This window comes from Carassius gibelio, chromosome B8 (assembly GCF_023724105.1).
Source record: "Carassius gibelio isolate Cgi1373 ecotype wild population from Czech Republic chromosome B8, carGib1.2-hapl.c, whole genome shotgun sequence".
Classification (NCBI taxonomy): Eukaryota; Metazoa; Chordata; class Actinopteri; order Cypriniformes; family Cyprinidae; genus Carassius; species Carassius gibelio.
Genome location: NC_068403.1, coordinates 25,188,084 through 25,208,346, shown reverse-complemented (window position 1 = coordinate 25,208,346; position 20,263 = coordinate 25,188,084). Strand labels below are relative to the sequence as shown.

General features: G+C 37.7%; 1 protein-coding gene across 4 annotated transcripts in view; it reads left to right on the top strand.

Moving 5' to 3' along the window:
* The window catches only part of kansl3 (KAT8 regulatory NSL complex subunit 3), a 28,389-nt gene extending 8,896 nt beyond the window's left edge, over positions 1–19,493 (top strand). Inside the window, exons 12-22 of one of the 4 annotated variants that reach the window (XM_052562462.1) lie at positions 4,732–4,795; positions 4,993–5,154; positions 5,900–6,056; positions 6,549–6,626; positions 8,636–8,815; positions 13,266–13,353; positions 14,377–14,501; positions 14,962–15,050; positions 15,159–15,369; positions 17,579–17,690; positions 18,956–19,493. In XM_052562462.1, the coding sequence (XP_052418422.1) occupies positions 4,732–4,795; positions 4,993–5,154; positions 5,900–6,056; positions 6,549–6,626; positions 8,636–8,815; positions 13,266–13,353; positions 14,377–14,501; positions 14,962–15,050; positions 15,159–15,369; positions 17,579–17,690; positions 18,956–18,971 (1,282 nt within the window). In that variant the 3' untranslated portion in view covers positions 18,972–19,493. Of the gene's footprint in view, positions 1–4,731; positions 4,796–4,992; positions 5,182–5,899; positions 6,057–6,548; positions 6,627–8,635; positions 8,816–13,265; positions 13,354–14,376; positions 14,502–14,961; positions 15,051–15,158; positions 15,894–17,578; positions 17,691–18,955 lie in introns of those variants that run through there. The other 3 variants (XM_052562461.1, XM_052562463.1, XM_052562464.1) reach the window with 3 other exon arrangements.
* The last annotated feature ends 770 nt before the right edge of the window (positions 19,494–20,263 follow it).

The window sequence follows — 20,263 nt, the reverse complement described above, 5'->3', positions numbered from 1 at the left end:
GTTTCTCAATGATGTGACATAGCCTCTGACTTAAGAATTAAGCAACTTGTTTTCGGTTTTCATTTTTTCAAATCTTTTCTTAGTAACCCAGTATTTTGGGATAATTTTTGAATTGAGATATAGCCCACTCGTAGGGGTCATCTGCCTTCTCTATCCCATCAAACATTCCTACAGAGCTGTGCTTAGCTATGTATTTAACCATCAGCTCTTACATTTTCACAATCTTGTTTAATTGTGTTCAGCAAATCAATAGGCTTATTTTCCTACACTGACTGAACTTTATCTAGTTGCTTTTTTTTAAATATATATATACCTGTTAATCTAATTATTCACAATCCCTGTGCTTTGGACGCAAATTAATAAAACAGCCATGCTACATCAGGCTTCTAAACCAAAATTTTCACTTCTCCGGACACGGCCATGCTCCTTCGAGCCTTAAGGCCTAAATCTGAAATACGCATGCAAAATTTTTGCACGTCAAAAAATTTATTCAACCTCATGTTATGTCTATCATGCTTGCACACTGCCTCCGAAACTTTTGTCCATCAAAAAAATATTCAGAACAGGTTCGATTCTCTGCGTTTTTCGCATACGTAAAAACCATAGAATGTAAAAAAACGCATTTTGGTGGTGGTGAATGGTGAGTCGGACTCAGTGTGCAAGGTCTCTGTGCGTGACCATTTTTTGGATCACAAATACGAAAAAAATGCATACAAAAATTTCAGAGTCAGTGTGCAATGACCTTTACACCTCTCAACACTAAACTGTTAAAAATGTAACCCTATCACAGTACATGGACAAAACCACAGTACTTTGGGTTTTATGTTTTATTTTTAAAACCGTTAACTTTGCCACAGTATGTTGGGCAAAACAACTAACTCGGTTCCATTTGCGTTGGAATTTTACAACTCCGTTTCAGTTACTTTAGAAACAACAATCCCAATACAACTCTGCTACCACACTGCGTCGGGCTGATTCAGTTCCATTAGAATCTTAAACAGAATTTGTACAGAATAGGCTTAAGAACTCCTCCTGCCAATACTGAATTAACTAGATTCTCTTCTATCCTTACAATTTCTTTTTTAGATTTATTTTATTTTGTAAACCGAGGGAATTCCCTGTCAACACCAGCAAAAAGAAAGAAACCGCTTTCATACCTTTTTCTGCTTTTTGGAAATCCCTCGGTGGGTGGCTCGCCAATGTAAGAAAAAGTGATGGGGACGTTGAAGATCTTGATGAAGATGTTTATTGCAGCATAGCAGGGACAAAGTACATGTAGTACCTTGGGTTCAACAGACTCAGAATGAACCCAGAACATCCTAAGTTGAAAACTTTTATACATTTTCCTTCATGTAAATGAAGTTGCTCTTGTTGTAACAGCTGTAACTGTGTTAATGTAGTTCTGACACCTCTTTGTCTGAGGTGGTTCTCCGTGTCCCACACCTGCTCCCATTCTACAATTGGTCACCAATTGCTCAGGATGTGATCATGCCAAATGGTCTACAAACAACATAACTATTGACTTTCTTCTTCACTATAATAATTAAGCCAAATTATTGGCAAAGAAGCATGATCAAACATTGTGGAGTGGAATCTGGGTCAGTGCAGACTATAGATTCTTACTATATCTATATATAATCCAAGAACTTTATTGTCGTCATGTACTAAACTACAATGAGATTCTTTCTTTGCTCACATTATTATTATATTTATTTATATAAATATATATATGTATGTAATATAAATGTGAGCCAAAATCATCACAGTTAAAAGAACCAAAGACTTAAACTACTTCAAATACTAAAATGAACTTTTCCACCACATTCTAATTTGAGATGCACCTGTACATATTGTATGCAAACACAAACTTTTATTTTGGATGTGATTAATCACAATGAATTGTTTGAAATCACCAATTAAATAGTAATGGAATATAATTACTTTATTTTTTTTTGCAATTAAGCTGCAGCATGTGTGAATTTAGCCGTTTAGACTTGTTTTTTTTTTCATACAAATACCTAAAAACCATAGTTATAGTTTTACCATGTTATTAAGGTATGCTGTATGTGTGGTTTTAACTGTTTGTCATGATTTTAAATGATGCTACTATAGCATCCTATCTCAAGCTGCTACTACTATCAAATGTGCATTCCTAACAGATAAAAAAAGTAATATTATTAGTGGTGCTTGCCGGAGGCAAAGCACTACTACTATTATCTCACATACTTATTATTATTATTATTATTCTTCCGTACAAATTTCGGCGCGTAACTAGTCCCGCAGTTTTCGTCACAGACCAATGAAACAGGCGTCAAATCGTGCGGCCTATTCGGGAATGGTGTGCTATGACTTTTATAAGCGATCGGGCGTACGATGTTCGTACACCGGGCGAAATATCGGCCGAAAAATCGCATAGACAATGCATTACGGCCAACTTTGACGAATCGTAGCGCAGAGAGAGAATTTCGCAGAAACATGTGAATCACCACATTTGGAGAGGCTATCAAGCTGTGCGAGAGGATACCTCGCAGAGGCGTACAAGTTGTACCCCTGGGGCGCTAGAGACCCCCAAAGTTCCCCATAGACATACTATGGTGAGGGATCGCCCATGAAACAGTGTGTTTTTCCTACTATGGGAAGTTATACAGGGATTTTGTATTGAACATAACTCAGGATGACAGTGTCATAGAGACAAGGGGGTGGGCTCATTTGAATCAGGCAACCAATCAGTCTCTCAGGATCACTTTGAATCTATCAAGCCACGCCCTAGCAACCATATAGAGCGCCATAGCAACAAGCCCCATAGACTTCCATTGAAAAAGATCAAATGAATAACTTTGGATAGAAGTGTCATAGAAACATGAGGGTGGGCTCGTTTGACTCGGGAAGCAAACGGCCAATCATGTATCTCCTTCAAGATAACCTAGCCACGCCCTAGCAACCATTAAGAGCTACCTAGCAACCCAAAGTATAGAGAGATATCTTAACATCTGAAAGACATAGAAGCATGGGGGTTGGTTTATATTAGCAAGCAACCATTGGAGTATCATCATTGGCAGCTGCCAGGCCACTCCCTAGCAACCAAACACAGTACCCTAGCAACCGTTTTGCAAGATCTATATCTCCGCATCAGAACATCGTAGAGGCATGGGGGTTGGTTTATATTGGCGAGCAGCCTTTGGAGTATCACCATTGGCAGCTGCCAAGCCACTCCATAGCAACCAAACGGAGTACCCTAGCAACTGTTTTGCACGACCTATATCTCTGCATCAGAACATCGCACAGACATGGCGGTTGGATTTTTTGACTCATGCTAGCACACTGGACTTCCAACATGCTAGTCATGCTAGCAGTGATTAGCTACATGCTAATAGTGATTAGCTAAGTGCTCAAATGGGCTAAGAACTCTATAATAACTACATAGTGACCATCTGTGACAACTACCAACCACCTAGTAACATCATAGCAACCACCCAGGAGACCATAGCAACTGCCTAGCAACCAGCCAAAACACCCTAGCAACCGCCTAGCAACACCTTAGCAACCACCCCAAGTACCGTAGCAACTGCCTAGCAACCACCCAGGTTACCATAGCAACCGCCCTAGCAACCACCCCGGGTACCCTAGCAACCACATAGCAACACCCTAGCAACCGCCCCAATTACCCTAGCAACCACCCTGGGTACCTTAGTAACGGCCCTAGCAACCATCATGGGGACCCTAGCAACCGCCCTAGCAACCACCCCGGGTACCCTAGCAACCACATTGCAACACCCTAGCAACCACCCCGATTACCCTAGCAACCGCCCTGAGTACCCTAGCAACGGCCCTAGCAACCATCATGGGGACCCTAGCAACCGCCCTAGCAACCACCCCGGGTACCCTAGCAACCACATAGCAACACCCTAGCAACCGCCCCGATTACCCTAGCAACCACCCTGAGTACCCTAGCAACGGCCCTAGCAACCATCATGGGGACCCTAGCAACCGCCCTAGCAACCACCCCGGGTACCCTAGCAACCACATAGCAACACCCTAGCAACCACCCCGATTACCCTAGCAACCACCCTGGGTACCCTAGCAACGGCCCTAGCAACCATCATGGGGACCCTAGCAACCGCCCTAGCAACCACCCTGAGTACCCTAGCAACCACATAGCAACACCCTAGCAACCTACCCGATTACCCTAGCAACCACCCTGTGTACCTTAGCAACGGCCCTAGCAACCATTACGGGGACCCTAGCAACCGCCCCGATTACCCTAGCAACCACCCTGGGTACCTTAGCAACGGCCCTAGCAACCATCATGGGGACCCTAGCAACTAACCTAGCAACCACCCCATGTACCCTAGCAACCTCATTGCAACACCCTAGCAACAGAGGGGCGAGTTTTGCCACTGCAAGCACCACTCACATTTTCTTCAGGAAATGTACTTTCTAGTTATAAATATTATCAGGCAGCACAAACCGGTTTCTTGATTTGAAATGATATTAAATACACAAACTAAAAAATACGTTTTTCTATTAAGATATTCATTTCCTTAAGGAAAATCAATGGTTTGCTTTCTACAACTTGCACTTTTCCACAAAAATCTGGCTTTAAACTTGAAAGAAATAAAGATTGACATTTATCGTGATTATCAATATCGACTGATATGGAAAAAAAAATAGTGATATTTTTTTTGGCCACATCGCCCAGCCCTGGTTGAAAGCATTCTGCTTTCTTTACAGGATTAACTCCACTAAGATGAAGACCGAAGGCCTGACACAGACCATGGTGGATCGCTGCATTCAGGTCAGTGCTTCTCACTTCTCTTTGCCACATTTCTAGTATTCAAATCAGTTAAGCATGATTTCACGGGTCATCCAGAGGAAAAACAGAGGCAAATTTTAGGGAAAGCTGATTTGAAACGTTTGCTCTGATACGTGATCTGTCATGTGTGTTCTCTATATTCTTAATGCTATAGTCTTTTTCTTTTCCTTTGTTTTCAGGATGAGATAGTTGATTTTCTGACAGGAGTTTTGACCCGTACTGAGAGCCATGGCCACGGCTCTGGTGAAACTCGAGATTTGGATGCTGAGAAGAAGAAGAAACCTCGCCGTGAGCTGCCTTTTGACCTTGAGAGGTCACGACCTTCTTCACCTGCTGTGAGGGTACCTATCTCTCCATCTGGGTCAGAGGTGAATGTTGGATACATCAGGAGATATGTGTAAACTTTGTCAGCTTTATCTTCAACTTCATAAATAACATCTATTCTGTTATGTTTTGCTTTATTTTCCCTGGCTTTATTTTTTATTAAATTTTTCTGGATTCTGTTGTAATGGTAAAATTAAGTAATAATAAAAATAATAATAATAATTAATTGATAAAATAACAATTTATTACAAGTTTAATAAATACACTTGTGGAGTTTTTTTTTTTCTAATTCCATGTTTTCCATTTATTTTTTAGATTCTGTTTTAATGGTTTAATTAAATTGTAATAATCTAAAAGATTGTTTAATTGAGTTTATAAAGGCTTTTTAGAATTTATGATTTTAAATAAACGTGTTTTTTATTTCATATTTTTGGCAAAAAGTTTCTGAACAGAGATTTGCACTTTAAATGTAAAACATTGAAAAAAAAAATTCTTTAAAGTAATAATAATACAAATTATTATTATTATTAGATAACAATTCTTTTTAAAGAAGTGTACAGCTCTGCTCTCTTTGGTATAAGGCGAGAATTCAGTGTTTCTCTCTGCCTTTTCCACTTCACCGAATTCATAGGGCCCTACAAAAACTCTAGTAACCACATGTGAACATGCCTAAAACCAATCAGAACTTAGTTTTAGTTCATATAAAGAGGCCGTGGATCATGTGAAGTAATTCAGACCTCTGCAATCATGTTTTCCCTGCAGGATATGTCCAGTGTCTGCAGCAGTCCTACAGCCAGCCCCAAACCCAAGATGGTGGGACTTTCTCCAGCTCAGAAATCCAGTCTCATTACTGCCACACAGCTGCTGAAGACCCACATGCAGCGCTCAGGAACTGTGCTCACACACAAGCAAGCACAAGGTGTGTAAATGCACAGATTCAGCCCCAGAACCCCACACACAGGATGCATTTTTGAATGTGCTGTTATTTTTGGTTATTTTTGCCTAGTGGGATAAATGATCCATGAAATATAAAACTGGCAACCATTTTTTTACATTACTCATAAAAAAATCCAGTAGTAATGTCTCTTGTCCCCTTCCTTTAACTCTATTTTTGTATTTGAACGCGAGTTTGTCCTGTGTGTATCTGCATAACCGAGTCATGGTTACACCTGATGGGCCTCTTTAACCCCTAGCTGTTCTGCTGATGCCTGTGCATGTTAAATGATGAGGGCTACGCCGTTTACAGTTGAAGAGCTAACGTTAACCCTCTGGGATTTACAGGCACGTCCTCCCTGTATTGAGGAGAATCTCAGATCCCATCAAGCTGTAATGTTGTGTGTGATTCCTGTCTTTTCTATCCCCTCTACTTTCGTTCTTCACTCTCTCCATCTTTGTCTTCCGTTGGCTACAGCTCAGTTCGCTGCTTTTATGAAACATAATATGCTGGTGAGGAAAAGCATTCCTCCTGGCAGCCCATCATGTCTCTTTGGTGAGTATCTATCAATCTCTTTTTTTTCCTTCTGTCGTCCATCAGTCTGCCCCTTTCATCTTGCCTTCTCTGCTAAAAATAGTTTGTCTTGTCTGTGTCACGTCACTTTTACGGTTTCACCAGCTTGTGTTTGCTAAAGGCACTAACAGTAGCGAATGCTTAAAGTAATGACTGCTTGCAAACCTTACATTCTTGGCAAAATGCATCTTAAATCAAATCAATGAAAAAAATAAAACGAGTCATTTTTTTTCTTCCTAACAGAACGTGTGCATTGTTAGGCTTTTGACCCTTCAAAACATTTAAAGTAGTATTTGACTGATAAATCACATAGGCCTGTTTATTTATTTGATTAAGCAGTGTCTATTTAAACTAAGTGCAAATATCCTGCATTGTTGGCAGAAGCTAAGCGTATCGCAGTCTTTTTGACAAGATCGAATCCACTTTTGCAAAACTTTTTTCCCGAGACCTTTTCAAATCTTGTTTTACTTCGGAAAGGCATTTATGTTCAATAAAAATGACGGAAATTATCGAAAATTTGAGAATAAAGTATCGGGTCGAGTTAGGGTAGGTGTAGGGAGGGCTTTATTGGCCAGTAAGGTGGCATCCATTTAATAATTTGAATTTAAAATTATAATTTATACTCAAAACATTATTGCATACTGTTTTATAATGTACTACAAAACTGAGGTGCAGATCATTGCCGCTATTTGCAATAATTGGTATAAACAGCAGAAAATCCTGTTATTTTAACATAATGTAAATATAATCTATAGCTATTTGCACTTGAGTTAAAAACACATCACAAAATGCTATACTCACTTAGTGCAAATAGCCACTGCATTTTTAAACTATTGCCATTGACCAAAATGTTTCTCTGTTTGGCTGATAAGGGTCTAAAACAGGACTTTTATTTTGACAGTTGAAAACCCAGCTCTCATTCTCTCTTCATTAATGTCTTTGTTTTAAAGATATGTCTAATAATTGAAAGGTATCCCCTATAGTAAAATATTTTCATATGTTGTCGGCATTCTCAAGTCTTTTGAATATCTAATAAACAATAGCAAGCTTCTGCAAAGCCAGCTGTTAGATCTTCTAGTGTGCATTGTAACCTGCATTAAATATGTGTTATGGTTCATCCATGCAAAGGATCCTGTGTTAATTAGATGCAGACAGGAGAGTTCAAATGTCACTGAACATGCACACGCAAGCAACATTAAATCCTTGGTCTCAATCTATGCTGCGCTCATGTAGTTTGCCACTGCCATATTCACTGTGTGCTGTATGTAAAATATCACCTGGCTAGTGCACACCGATCAGGCAGATTACCGAGTACATTACTGGTTAGTGCTTACTTTGTTTTTATTCAGGTTTTTAATAACTTCTGTACTTGTTAAATATACTTATAAAATTCTATATAAAGTTAGTTTTTTTCAGATGAATCTGTACATTATTTGTAACTATATCAGTAATTTTTTTTGAAAATTTTTTTTTTATATATATATTTAATTATTCACGCTATAATTAAACTATCTTAAAATTAAATCTTGAGATATTGGCTTTATATCGCCCATGGGCCACCCTGCTCTCTAAGATATCCGCATCAGCCAACAGAAAGTTTATATAGGCTCAACACTTATGTATCAGCTATTGTTTATTTATTATTTAGTGGTACAATAACTATGATGCACCAAAATGAAATTCCTTGGTCAAAATGTAAAATGTTAGATACTAGACATTTAACATGGATCATTTCGTGCACACATTTCTCTAAATCCTTTTATCAGATTTGAAGTTTTTACTACTTTGCAAGATGCTCGTCAAAACTACAAAATATGTACGGTACAGTATACACTGATGTTGAAATGACTTTGGGTCTGAATGCATCGGAAGCATCTTAATCTGTACCCACAGACCACTGCGGTATTTTATATTCCCTGTATTGGCACCTTCTGAACCCTCAGTGAGCTTGAGACTGTTGATGCTTACCCCTTCATCATTTTTTGTTTCAGTGCCGGTGCCCAGTGAGCAGGTGGAGGGTTTGGACCGAGACGACCTGAGGCTCAACCTCAAGAGAAGACAGACTCCTAGTCCCACTCCCACTAAAGCCTCCAAAAGAGCCAAGATCAAAGTCACCATCGTCTCCCACGGAGACGCGGCGGGAAACACGGCTGGATCCACTTCTCAGGAAGGTAATGAAACTGTTCAGCCCACTGAGTGCTGGTTACACTGTATGAGGTGTATTGATTGGGCGGAATCAGAAAATATTCATTTTATGCAGTTTTCAGTCAGATTGATGACTTTATAGTTCACAGAAAAATGAAAATAGTAATTTACTTTTCCACATTTATTTTATTCAAAATATCTTGTGTTCAACAGAAGAAAGAAATTCATACAGGTTTGGTGCAACGTTGACGATTTTCGTTTTTGGGTGAACTTGGGTTTCAGGTCTGTTGTTAAGCCATTGTTTTAATAATTTTTGCTTGTGTAAGCTAGGCTTAGACATCAGATCCACACAACATACACGTTATCTCCTTTATGAGACAATGTCTCACCACTGTTTACTACTACTAGTTTCCTGTACTAATACATTATTTACAATATACTAGTTTTGTCACGGTACCAAAATTTCAGTATTCGGTACCGAAACCAATACCAATTTCGGTACCAAAGCAAAACATAAAAATATTCTAATTAAAAAAAGAAATAACACTTCATCACTAAAAATAAAACCAATGCTATTCTTTATACTTATTTACAATTGTTTAAATTTTTTTTTTTTTTTTTTTTGATAAATGTGTCTTAATGAAATGTAAACCTTTTTTTTTTGGATAAATAAAGGGGATTTTCTATTAAAATTAGAGCCCGACCGATATGGATTTTTGGGGGCCGATGCCGATATTAACTCGAAAAGAGCCGATTTATAAGCCGATTTTGAAAATAAACTGGATATTAGACCCATTTCCTATAGACTGCGCTTACACAACATTCAATAGCAAAATATCTGCCTGTTCTATGTATGTGGGCTGTATAAACCATTTTCCAGAAAGGATTTTTTTTTTTTTTTTTTTAAAGCCTTAGATTACGGTCTCAATGACTAAACAATTGCACATCAAAAGTATATATTTTTTAATGATCAAAAAACAGTCTGATTTTAAACATTTAACACTTTTACTTTCTTCCAGTTGAAGCTGGTTTTAACAGTCTGTGTGTGTACTGTAAATAAATTATAATACTAAAGTTAAAGTATTTGCAGAAGTAGTCCCACACTTTGCTGCTACAGCATTCACCTTTTTCAGCCATCTGTAGGGCAGAAAGAGAGACAGAGAAAGAATAAGCGTATGTGTATTAATAATATCACCATGTATCATTACTCATGTCATCAATAGAATTATAATAATAATAAACAGGGATCTCCTACATAGGCAAAAATGAGAAATATATATATATATTTTATTTGTCAAGCAATAGGTATGACCTATTACCTACTTATATTTAACCATATTATTACAACATTTTCCTGTTATGTCTGTAAAGCTGCCTTGAAACAATCTGTAAAAAAGAAAAAAATCGTGTTCAGCTCACATTTATTTACATGTCCCCTTTGGTTTAATCATTTCTGACGCACCTACTGTAGTTACTGTAACTACACTATATTTCTCCTCCTCTTCTCTTTGTGCAGGGAAGCGACGCGCCCGTTTTTTTCCAGGCGCGTCCGCACCGCATCGAGTTAAAAACATCTTAACTTTTCAGAATGCCGCAAGTGCCCCGTGGGTCATGTGACAAGAACTAACCAATCAGCTTCATCCTTTCCCGTAACAACGTTGAAAACTGAGCCAAGATGAAGGAACAGCTGTTCATAGCTGTATATGGATTGCCATTTTGAAATAAATTTAGTAGCAGAGCTACTGCGAGCGATTTTTAGTGCTGCAAATCCATTTATCCTTTGCTGAAATTTCCGCGTCTTCATGGAGAGAGCACGTCACGGTTGCTTAGCAAAGGCAGGCGCCTCAGGAGCACTTCTACCCGAGAAAGAAGGAAAAAGCGGCACGCCTAGTGTTTTCCACGCGTTTTTAGGCGCGATATGTGAACGGCCCCTTACGCGGTCATTATGTGGGAAACACTGCAGATATATTTAAAATAAGATAAATGCTAACGTTATAGTTTGACATCTTATTAACGTTCGCGCTCTTCCACTGATAAACATGGTATTAGCTTTGTGGCTAATCTAATATAGCAATGCATTAGCGGCTGTAAGTGATGTTACAGAATATTTAAAAGTGATAATGATAAGACCGTTAGCTAGAACTACCACACCATTTTTATATACAGTGTATGAACTAAATCATTTCACATGACGAACGACAGACTCACCGTCAAAACAGTACAGTACATCTCCGTGGCTTGGCTGATCGCTTTCTTCTATAGTAAGTTGCAGACTCTCTGCAACTGTGGAGCTCCCTCTGGTGGCCAAACTATGCAACACTCATAACATGAGTGAAGCATGAGACTCGGTTTCTCATGCTTCATCGGCCGTTATAAACGCCGATGCCGATTTAAATGCAATAAGCTCATATCGGCCGATAATATCGGCCGGCCGATATATTGGTCGGGCTCTAATTAAAATGTAAACATGGAAGAAATATTGTTTAAAAAATAAAACGGTAGTAGCAGTTTCACATACATTCTACTAAATAGTAGTAATATTTCTAGCACAATGCCTTCATGTAAAACTTTTATTTTGACGGGCTACTTTTATTTTGACACTGGTGTTACTCAAATGAAATGGTAAAATGCTTGTGAAGTGCCATTCATTCATTCACACAGAGACGCGCAGAACATGCAGGATTCAGATTTCAACCAACATTTGCGGCTTAACATTTACAGCTACTGGTCCATACAGAGATTTGATTTAATTTATGCTAACCTTGACAAATTCCATGACTGTCCATATTAAGATGTCAGTTTCATTTTCATGAGATTCCGTCCACGTTTTCTGCTTCGTGGAAATCATATCGCTGTACTTAAAGAAACCTGGTACCGTCACATTTTCATTTTTTTAGTACCGACTTGGCACCGAAGTACCGGGTCTTTTGACAACACTACAATATACTATATAGGGTCTTGGACCATTCACATTTTAACTGAAATTCGGTGTTGGTTCTCAACGGTCCCTTGTTTTGGTACTTTACACTCTGTGTAATAACAAAACATTTATTTTCCAAACCTCACAATTTAATTAAGTTACTTTATTTAGAAATTTTACACACTAGACAAAACAACTCTATAATGTCACAAATAATATTCTCATGGTTTACTGGGTCTCATATGATTCTTTGATTATTTTGTATTGTGCTTTTTGGTGAAGTCAAGTGTACTAAAAACAAATACATTTCACAGTCTTCCAAATCGACTTCCTAATCAGTTTGTACATAAATAAATAAAGTCATTCATCTACTAATTCATCACGTGAGTTTTGAGAGTTGTACTACTACTGTAGTTCTCACATGATACCCGATGGTTTTAGAGGACAGTTCAGTCGTGGTATTGAAAGAAGAGAGCACTGGTTATCCACTATGGGATAAATCAATGCATGCTGATGAACTTTTATCATAGTTTATAGTTAACATTCAACACATTCATTTTCATCAATAGCATTATTTGTGATTTGATTTTGTGAAGGGGAGTTCCCCTTTAGCTGTGTTAAAAGACTGGCTTCGGACATTTTCACTTCCGAATTAGCTTGTTGCGAAAAAAGATAAATGTCTGTTATGCTCTCATCTTCACACCTTTCACTTTTTAAGACCAAAACAAAATATGGATTCATTGTTATTCTAAATAAACAACAAAACAGTAGGATACAATGGCAAACATACAATGGCAAGCTTGCAAAATGTTTATTAACAAAAAAAGAATAAGATGTGGCATGGCATAATCCAAATGCTGTATTATGTACTGACTAATAAATTATAGAACAGAAAACACAGTGGCCACAGTATGGAGCCCTGAAATATCCTGTTTTCTTTTTTAATATATTTTGAAATGTATAATTTTCAGCATCATTACTTCCGTCTTCAGTGTCACATGATCCTTCAGAAATTATAATATGTTGATTTCCTTCTCAAAAAGCATTTGTTTGTCATGCATGTTGTTTTTTGAAACCCTGAGGATTTTTTCAGGATTCTTTGAATAGAACCACATTTATTTGAAATGGAAATCCTTTTGTAACATTATAAATGCCTTTACTGTTATCTTTGGTACCAATCCTTGATAAAAGGAAAAAAGTATTACCGTATTTCTCTGACTATAAGTCGCACTGGACTATAAGTCACATTTATTTAGAACCAAGAGAAAACATTACCGTCTCCAGCCGCGAGAGGGCGCTCTATGTCTTCAGTGTAGACTACAGGAGCAATGAGCAGCACAGAGCGCCCTCTGGCGGCTGGAGACGGTAATGTTTTATCTTGGTTCATGTCAAATTAATTTTGATAAATAAGTCGCACCTGACTATAAGTCGCAGGACCAGCCAAACTATGAAAAAAAGTGTGACTTATAGTTAGGAAAATACGGTACATAAAATAGATAAACTTGTGAGAACATAAAACTAAGGTGTTTACATTCGTATTGGTGTTCTGTGTGCAGTGGGTTTGTCAGGAAAGCCCCTCGGACTGACGGTGGGCCAGACGGTATCAGGGGCCAAAGAGCTGTCGGAGCTTCTCAGTGCACAAAGGTACATTTATCTCTTCACACCAGACTGTACAAGAGAAACAAAGGCACTCTTTACACCAACACAAATGCACAAAAATCTAGTTGAAATTCATATGCCATTTGTCTGTTCAAGTAAATGCATACAAAAGTGAATGAAAATGCAGACTCCTTCTGACAATAATTGGCACTTACAGAAAAGCAGTAATACCCAGGTTACTTTGGATTTACATGCTTTTAACAGCTGTTCAGATTTTTGTATTTGTGTCGGTCTGAACAGTGCATTTACAGCAGTTCACTCAAATTAAAATGGTTCACACCAAATTTTCCCACGGAACATTCCTGATGGTGTGAACAGGATTTTGATCTGAAGGAAATGAGCAGTGCTGTTTGTGTTCTTGTGTAATGAAGATCTTGATACATCACCTGATTGTTGTATTATATTTTGATAGCGGTTTTTGTTGTGAAATTTGTGTGATTTATGTGATGGCATGAAATATGTGACCCTGAATCACAAAACCAGTCATAAGTAGCATGGGTATATTAGTAGCAATAGCTAATAATACATTATAGGGGTCAAAATTATTGATTTTTATTTTGTCAAAAATCATTAGGTTGTAATAAGTACAGATCATGTTCCATGAAGATATTTAGTATATGTCCTACTGTAAATGTATCAGCTTAATTTTTGATTAGTAATATGCATTGCTGAGAACTTAATTTGGACAACTTTAACAAATATTTTCTTTCTTTTTTTTTTTTACCCTCAGATGCTGTATTTTCAAACAGTTCTATCTCGGCCAGATATTGTCCTATTCTAACAAACCACGCTTATTTATTCAACTTTAAGATGACGTATACATTTCAAATTCTTTTTACTATTTTTTTTTTTATGACTGGTTTTATAGTCCAGGGTCAGATAATGTTCCAGCACTTAACTCCATTACCCTGCATCTGCTCTGTATTTTCTAAGTTTCCACTTATACATACAACTCTTGTATAAACTTTTAGAAAGAAAAAAAATCATTCAATTGTCTTGTGTTCTTAGGTCAGGTTTGGCAGACGTGTCTGGAGCTTTGGGTTCAAGTGAAGGGCCGTTTCACAGCCTGCAGGGGAGCGTGATGTCCGGGTCTTCCTCTCCTGTCCAGGCTCAGGCCCCTGCCACTGCGCAAGGTGCCACCACCGTTACATTCTGCCAACAAGATCATATAGATCAATAGAATAAATACTATAATGAGTAAGCAAGTCGAATATGCCACGAGTTGACATCCTCAAAATTTGCATACAATTTTAATTGAGTAAAATTAAAAGTAAATGTGACTGCGCCTTAAAGGAATAGCTCATGCAAAAATCAGAATTAGCCGTTTCTTCATCAGAACATCTTTGGAGAAACTAGGCTTTTCATCACTTACTCACCAATAGATCCTCTGCAGTTAATGGGTGCCGACAGAATGAGTCCAAACAGCTGATAAAAACACTGCAATAATCCCCACCACTCCATCCATCGATTAAAATCTGACGGCACCCATTCACTGCAGAGGATCTCTTGGAGAGCAAATGATGGAATACTTAATTAACACAACCTCTCTGACTCTTTTTGTGTGTGTGTGTGTGTGTGTGTGTGTGTGTGTAGCTCCCTCTGCCAGTAGTCTGCTGCAGGGCCTCAGCCTCAGTCTGCAGGAGATCAACACTAAATCACCAGGCGTCCCCTCCACCACACAGGTGCCGGCCGTCACACAAGAACACTGCTTCAAAACGCATCTCTTGACTAATACCTCTATTGCTTTCTTTATAACACACCTGATCGTGTCTGTGTGTGGTGGTGTTCAGGTCTGCGGAGGGAAGCCGCAGAGTCAGGGGCAGGTGTTGAGCTCGCTCAGCTCGGGCGGCAGCGGCACACTCGTGAGGACGGTGCCCATCGTATCCACAGGATCCGGGATGACCAAAACCACAGCCATCCACCAGCTCCTCACCAACGGCGGCCTGGCCAAGCTAGCCCACAGCCTGCCAGGACTGGCCCACGTCTCCAGCCAGAGCACGGGTACGTCCTCGTCGCCACTGATGACACAGCGAACCAAACAGAGGCGTCCGCGATGAGTAGAGACACCAGAGTAGCTGCAAGGTCAAAGGTCGAGTCCATGAGAAGCATCTGAGCGGAGCATGTAAACGTACCATTAACGTTTGTGTAGATTTGTACTGTTTTTATTTTAAAGCATTTAAAGAGCTTTATTGGGTGATCTTCAGCTTACAAACTAATGTCATTTTATGCAAGTTGTTCATTTTAGGGGTCGGCCTTTAACTCAAAACGGCTTTAACGTCCAGAGGACCAGAATATTTATATGGCAGTGCTGTTAAAATGAGAATCGTGATCAATTCCCACATCAGCGGCTTGGTTCGTGCTTAATGTGACCACTTCACTGTTGTTTTATGCTCCATTTTTCTGTTTGCTTCTGTTCTCAGTTTTGCTCTTTGTTTACCTGTTGTTGTTGTTTTTTTGATGAGTATGTAAATCATAATGCTTGCTCTACTCACAAAGACATTCATTAAATCCCCAACAGCAAACCATTTTTTCAACCTCTTCTTTGTGTCATTATTATTCTGTTTTCTGTTTCCATCTCCCAACTGCATGCATAAGTGTTCTCTATTTTTTGCAGCAGTTTACAATGTAAAAACAGTCCAAATAAATAACAAACAAAAAAACGAATTATGGATTATTAATACATAGTTGTTTGGTCGAATGCAATACAAAGTGTTGGACTGTGTACGGTATGCTAATATTTTGTATTTTTATGTAGACGGTGTATACTGTGCAGTATGCAGGATTGCTCTTATTGACAAGATTTAAGACAATTTGATTCACAATGCAAGGGTATTTAGATGTGTAGCATTATTCTAACATATAGCATGTTTAATATTGATTGAATCATGTGTGTAGTATGTAATAGTATGCAGTATAGTGTTACTGTTCATACGCTCATTATGCAACTCTATCTCTGGCTCCTTCAGCTACATCCCACAAACATACAGACATTGTTCACGAAATGGATTATACACAACATGAAAAGAATGGTATCCTTTTATCAAATACTGGAATGTGCTGGACTAAACGCTACAAAATAATTAAATCAGCAAGGATTCATTTTTATGTGGTAAGTCGTGCGCATAAACTATGAAATGCCTCCAAAAGAAGATCAACAAAAATGTTAGTTTCTGCTTTTATAGTGGCTATTCTTTATAGGCGGTGTATTAAAATTAAAATTGTAGCTCCTATGAGTTGCATTCACCTGCTTCATGTATGAAAACATGAATTTATTAATTACTTGTTCATGGTAAATGTGCTTTACATTATCACATTACAAGTTGCTGCTGCTGAGGTAAACACTCGCTCTTTCTCTGCTGTCTGCTATATCTGTAAAATGGTTGTTAATTGGGTACAGAACATGTTACGGGTAATATAATCAAAAAATCATGGCAACAAGTAATGTAAGTCATTTTAATAAGTCACAGTCAAATTGATTCAACTTAACTCTTGTTTAACCGTTGTTTCTTGTATTTGTTGGCTTAGGCTACTTATTTAATGAAATTTAATGAATATACAAATTAATGAAACCTTTTTCATTTTTGTTAGATTGTTCTTTAATTTATTTTTAATAGCACACTCCCATTTTTTCATGGGTTGTACCCCCTGGCGTGTTTCGTGTTCTTTCTTTTTTTAGGATATTTCATAGTATGAGATCCCTAATGTGTGTGAGTTCTTGTTATGCCCCCACTGGTATAATAATACATCTTATTTTTATTTATTTATTTATTTATGTGTAAACTGCTTATAAACCATGATGTTTATGGAAAATGTAACGAAATGCAGGAAGTGGTTGAGTTTAGGGGTAACTTAGCCTATACTAAAACAGTTCAAAACTTATGTTGGTACAGTGTAAAACTCATTACTGGGTTTCACGGACAGGGTTTAGACTAAAATAGGATTAGGCCATGGTTTAATTAGGATATTGAAGTCATTTTTATAAACGTCGATTAAAAAAAAAAAAAAAACATTACTGGTGTCTATCTTGAGACAAAACCAAGGCACTGATATATTTTAAACATCAGTTTAAATCAGTTTCTTTCAGTTGAAACAGCTTTTAGTCTGGGACTATTTAAGCCTTGTCTGTGAAACCAGGGGATTGTGTCTATAGAAAGTCCCCATGAAACTGAACTGTGTGTGTGTAATGTTAATGTGTGTGTGCTGTGTGCAGGACTGAAAGCTCCCACCACTATCACGGTGACGTTGCGCGGGCAGCCCAGCAGATTTCCCGCTCTGAGCCACACGGGGGCGCCATCGCCGCTCGCAGCGCACCAGAGCACCAGGTGTGTGTGACCCGCCGTGTCTAAACCACACACACACACGTTTCTTCTATTACTTTTATAATGGCAAAACGATGTTTTCTATCCTCTAACCATAAACCTACTCCTTACAGAATACCTGTTTACATTGTTACACCTTCAGATAAACATCTTTTAGGCTACATCATCAACATAAACATCATTATCATAAACAACTACACACACAATCACAAACACACTGAGTGTCTGAGTTGCAGATCCAAACAGAATAGCAGGTCGCTTCACGGTGGCATTAGGCCTCCCTCTGCTTTGCCTCACGTTTGACAAATTAGACGAGCTCATCAAAGTCATTTAGGATTTTAATTAACATCGATTAGTCCGTTTAGTGGAGTTTTCTCCTCTCTCTCTCTGTCTGTCAGATGATGTTATTGTTTACTCGCTCTGCAGTGTGTCCTCAGAGCGAAAGCTGTAGTAACCGTCTCATTGACCATGCAGAGAGATGTGCTGTAATTATTTGCTTAATCACTCAGAAGAGCATAATTATATGCTTGTCATTTTTGTTTTGGATCAGCTTAGGTATTCGTAATGGACTGACCGCAGTGTATAACTTTAGTTCAGTAAAGTTTGTAGAGATGTATTTTAGTGGTTTTACAGGAACAAGAGTCACTGCTGAATGGATTCAATTAATGAATGAATGTCATATTTCCCCTAATGATAAAAATAAAAAATAATAGACAAAAATCTAAAATTATTATTAAATTCACATCACTATATTTCCCCGTTTGAGGGTTTATTTATAATTATCTTTAATTTCACAATTATTGTTGTGTGGGTCACCCGATGTTGTTGTTGTTATTATTATTATTATTATTATTCAAATAATATATTGTGTTATTTTAATTACGTTATAACAATTAATCTAAAATCTATTTTAAAATATATATATATATATATTACTGGCTTCAGAATTTTTGGTTCAAGTAATGTATTTTAATTAAATCAATACTTTAAATTTGACACATCAAAAATTACACATTTATACACAAATTGATATTTATTAATTTATATAAATATATTTACATTTATATTCAACACATTTAGGCTAAATGGCATCCTAAAATAAATGAATGCAAAATAAATAAATAAATAAATAAAATGGAAGTTGGTCTGTGTTAAAAAAAAATTGTGTTGTCATTATAAGAAATATGATCACTTTAGGAACATCACTCATCAGGAGCACTGTATTATATAGTTATGGTCATGTGATCAATCAATGTTTTATCTTGCAGTGACCAGAAACTCTGAAATGGACGATATAAAGCTGAAATCGGCATCATTCTCACTTCCAATGATCATCCAAAAGAAGAACCAAGAGGAATCAAAAGCAGAAAGCGGGCTTGAAGACTAAGAAGACGCAAGAGCGCCATCTATAGACACTTCTTGCACACATGTGACTGAAAACGTGACATTCATTTGTCCATTTTTTATTATTTCCCTTATTCTGTTACACTCTGGCTGTACAACATAATGAGACATTTTCCTATTGTATTTATTATTATTATTATTATTATTATATTTCCCCACATTTTATTATATATTTTCACAGCAATTCTTTATGTGAACAAACTGATTTATTGGATTTATTCTTTAAAAAACAAATTCCCATTCTATTTCATGAAATGTTTTGCCAATATAAAATCTTAGGTTTGTTTGATTTTTGCCAGCAGAGCCTGTGCTTCATTTCCTCACAGCCATAAAGAGCCTGAGAGAAATGGATAATTAAACTGTCAAAATACTGATAATAAATTCAAGGCGCTTGAAATACGACATGAGAGCTTTTTAATTGATTTATTATATTATTTATTTTTATTTATTTTTTTTTACATTTTGAATGTCATGTATCAATACATCAGTCTTTCCTCACGACATCAGGATGTAGCTGTCCTTCAAATAACCGTAATGATTCTGCCAGTGGGGATAATGATGCGTCTGCCTGATTAAGTCACAATTGTTTTGATTGCAGATTGTTTTTATTGCCCCTAATGAGAGGAAACCAGTGGAGGTTGACAAGCATGAAACAGAATGATAGACACTGATTAATGCAGCAGTTTGTGTCCTCCAAACATTATGTGAGATGAGATGATTGTGAAGCACTCAGACTGACAAGATGGCAGAGGGTGTCAAAACTGTTTGATGCCATGGACCCAGAAATATCATTATAGTCTGTGAACCACAGGACTCCTTTGTGGCCCAGTTGGGTGTTACTGGGATGTCCTGGGTGATCGTTCAGCCTTTCGTCCTTGCATTCATCTCGTTTCTTCAGTCCACATGTTCCTGTGGGAATGCTACTATTAAAACCACCTGTCCTGGTTTTCCATCATGTCCCTCTTAACTAAATTGAAAGGTTATGATATAATGGGGCCATTGTTTTATTTCCGGTCTCAATACAGCTTGCCTGGAGGGCATTCCTGGATGATCGGGACACACTAATGCAACGTTTCTCTTCTGAGAATAATAAATCCAGGTTGACATCCAGGATTATTTCCAGAGTTGTGTACATCAGAATTGATGATACTTTCGAAAGAATTCCCAGGCGT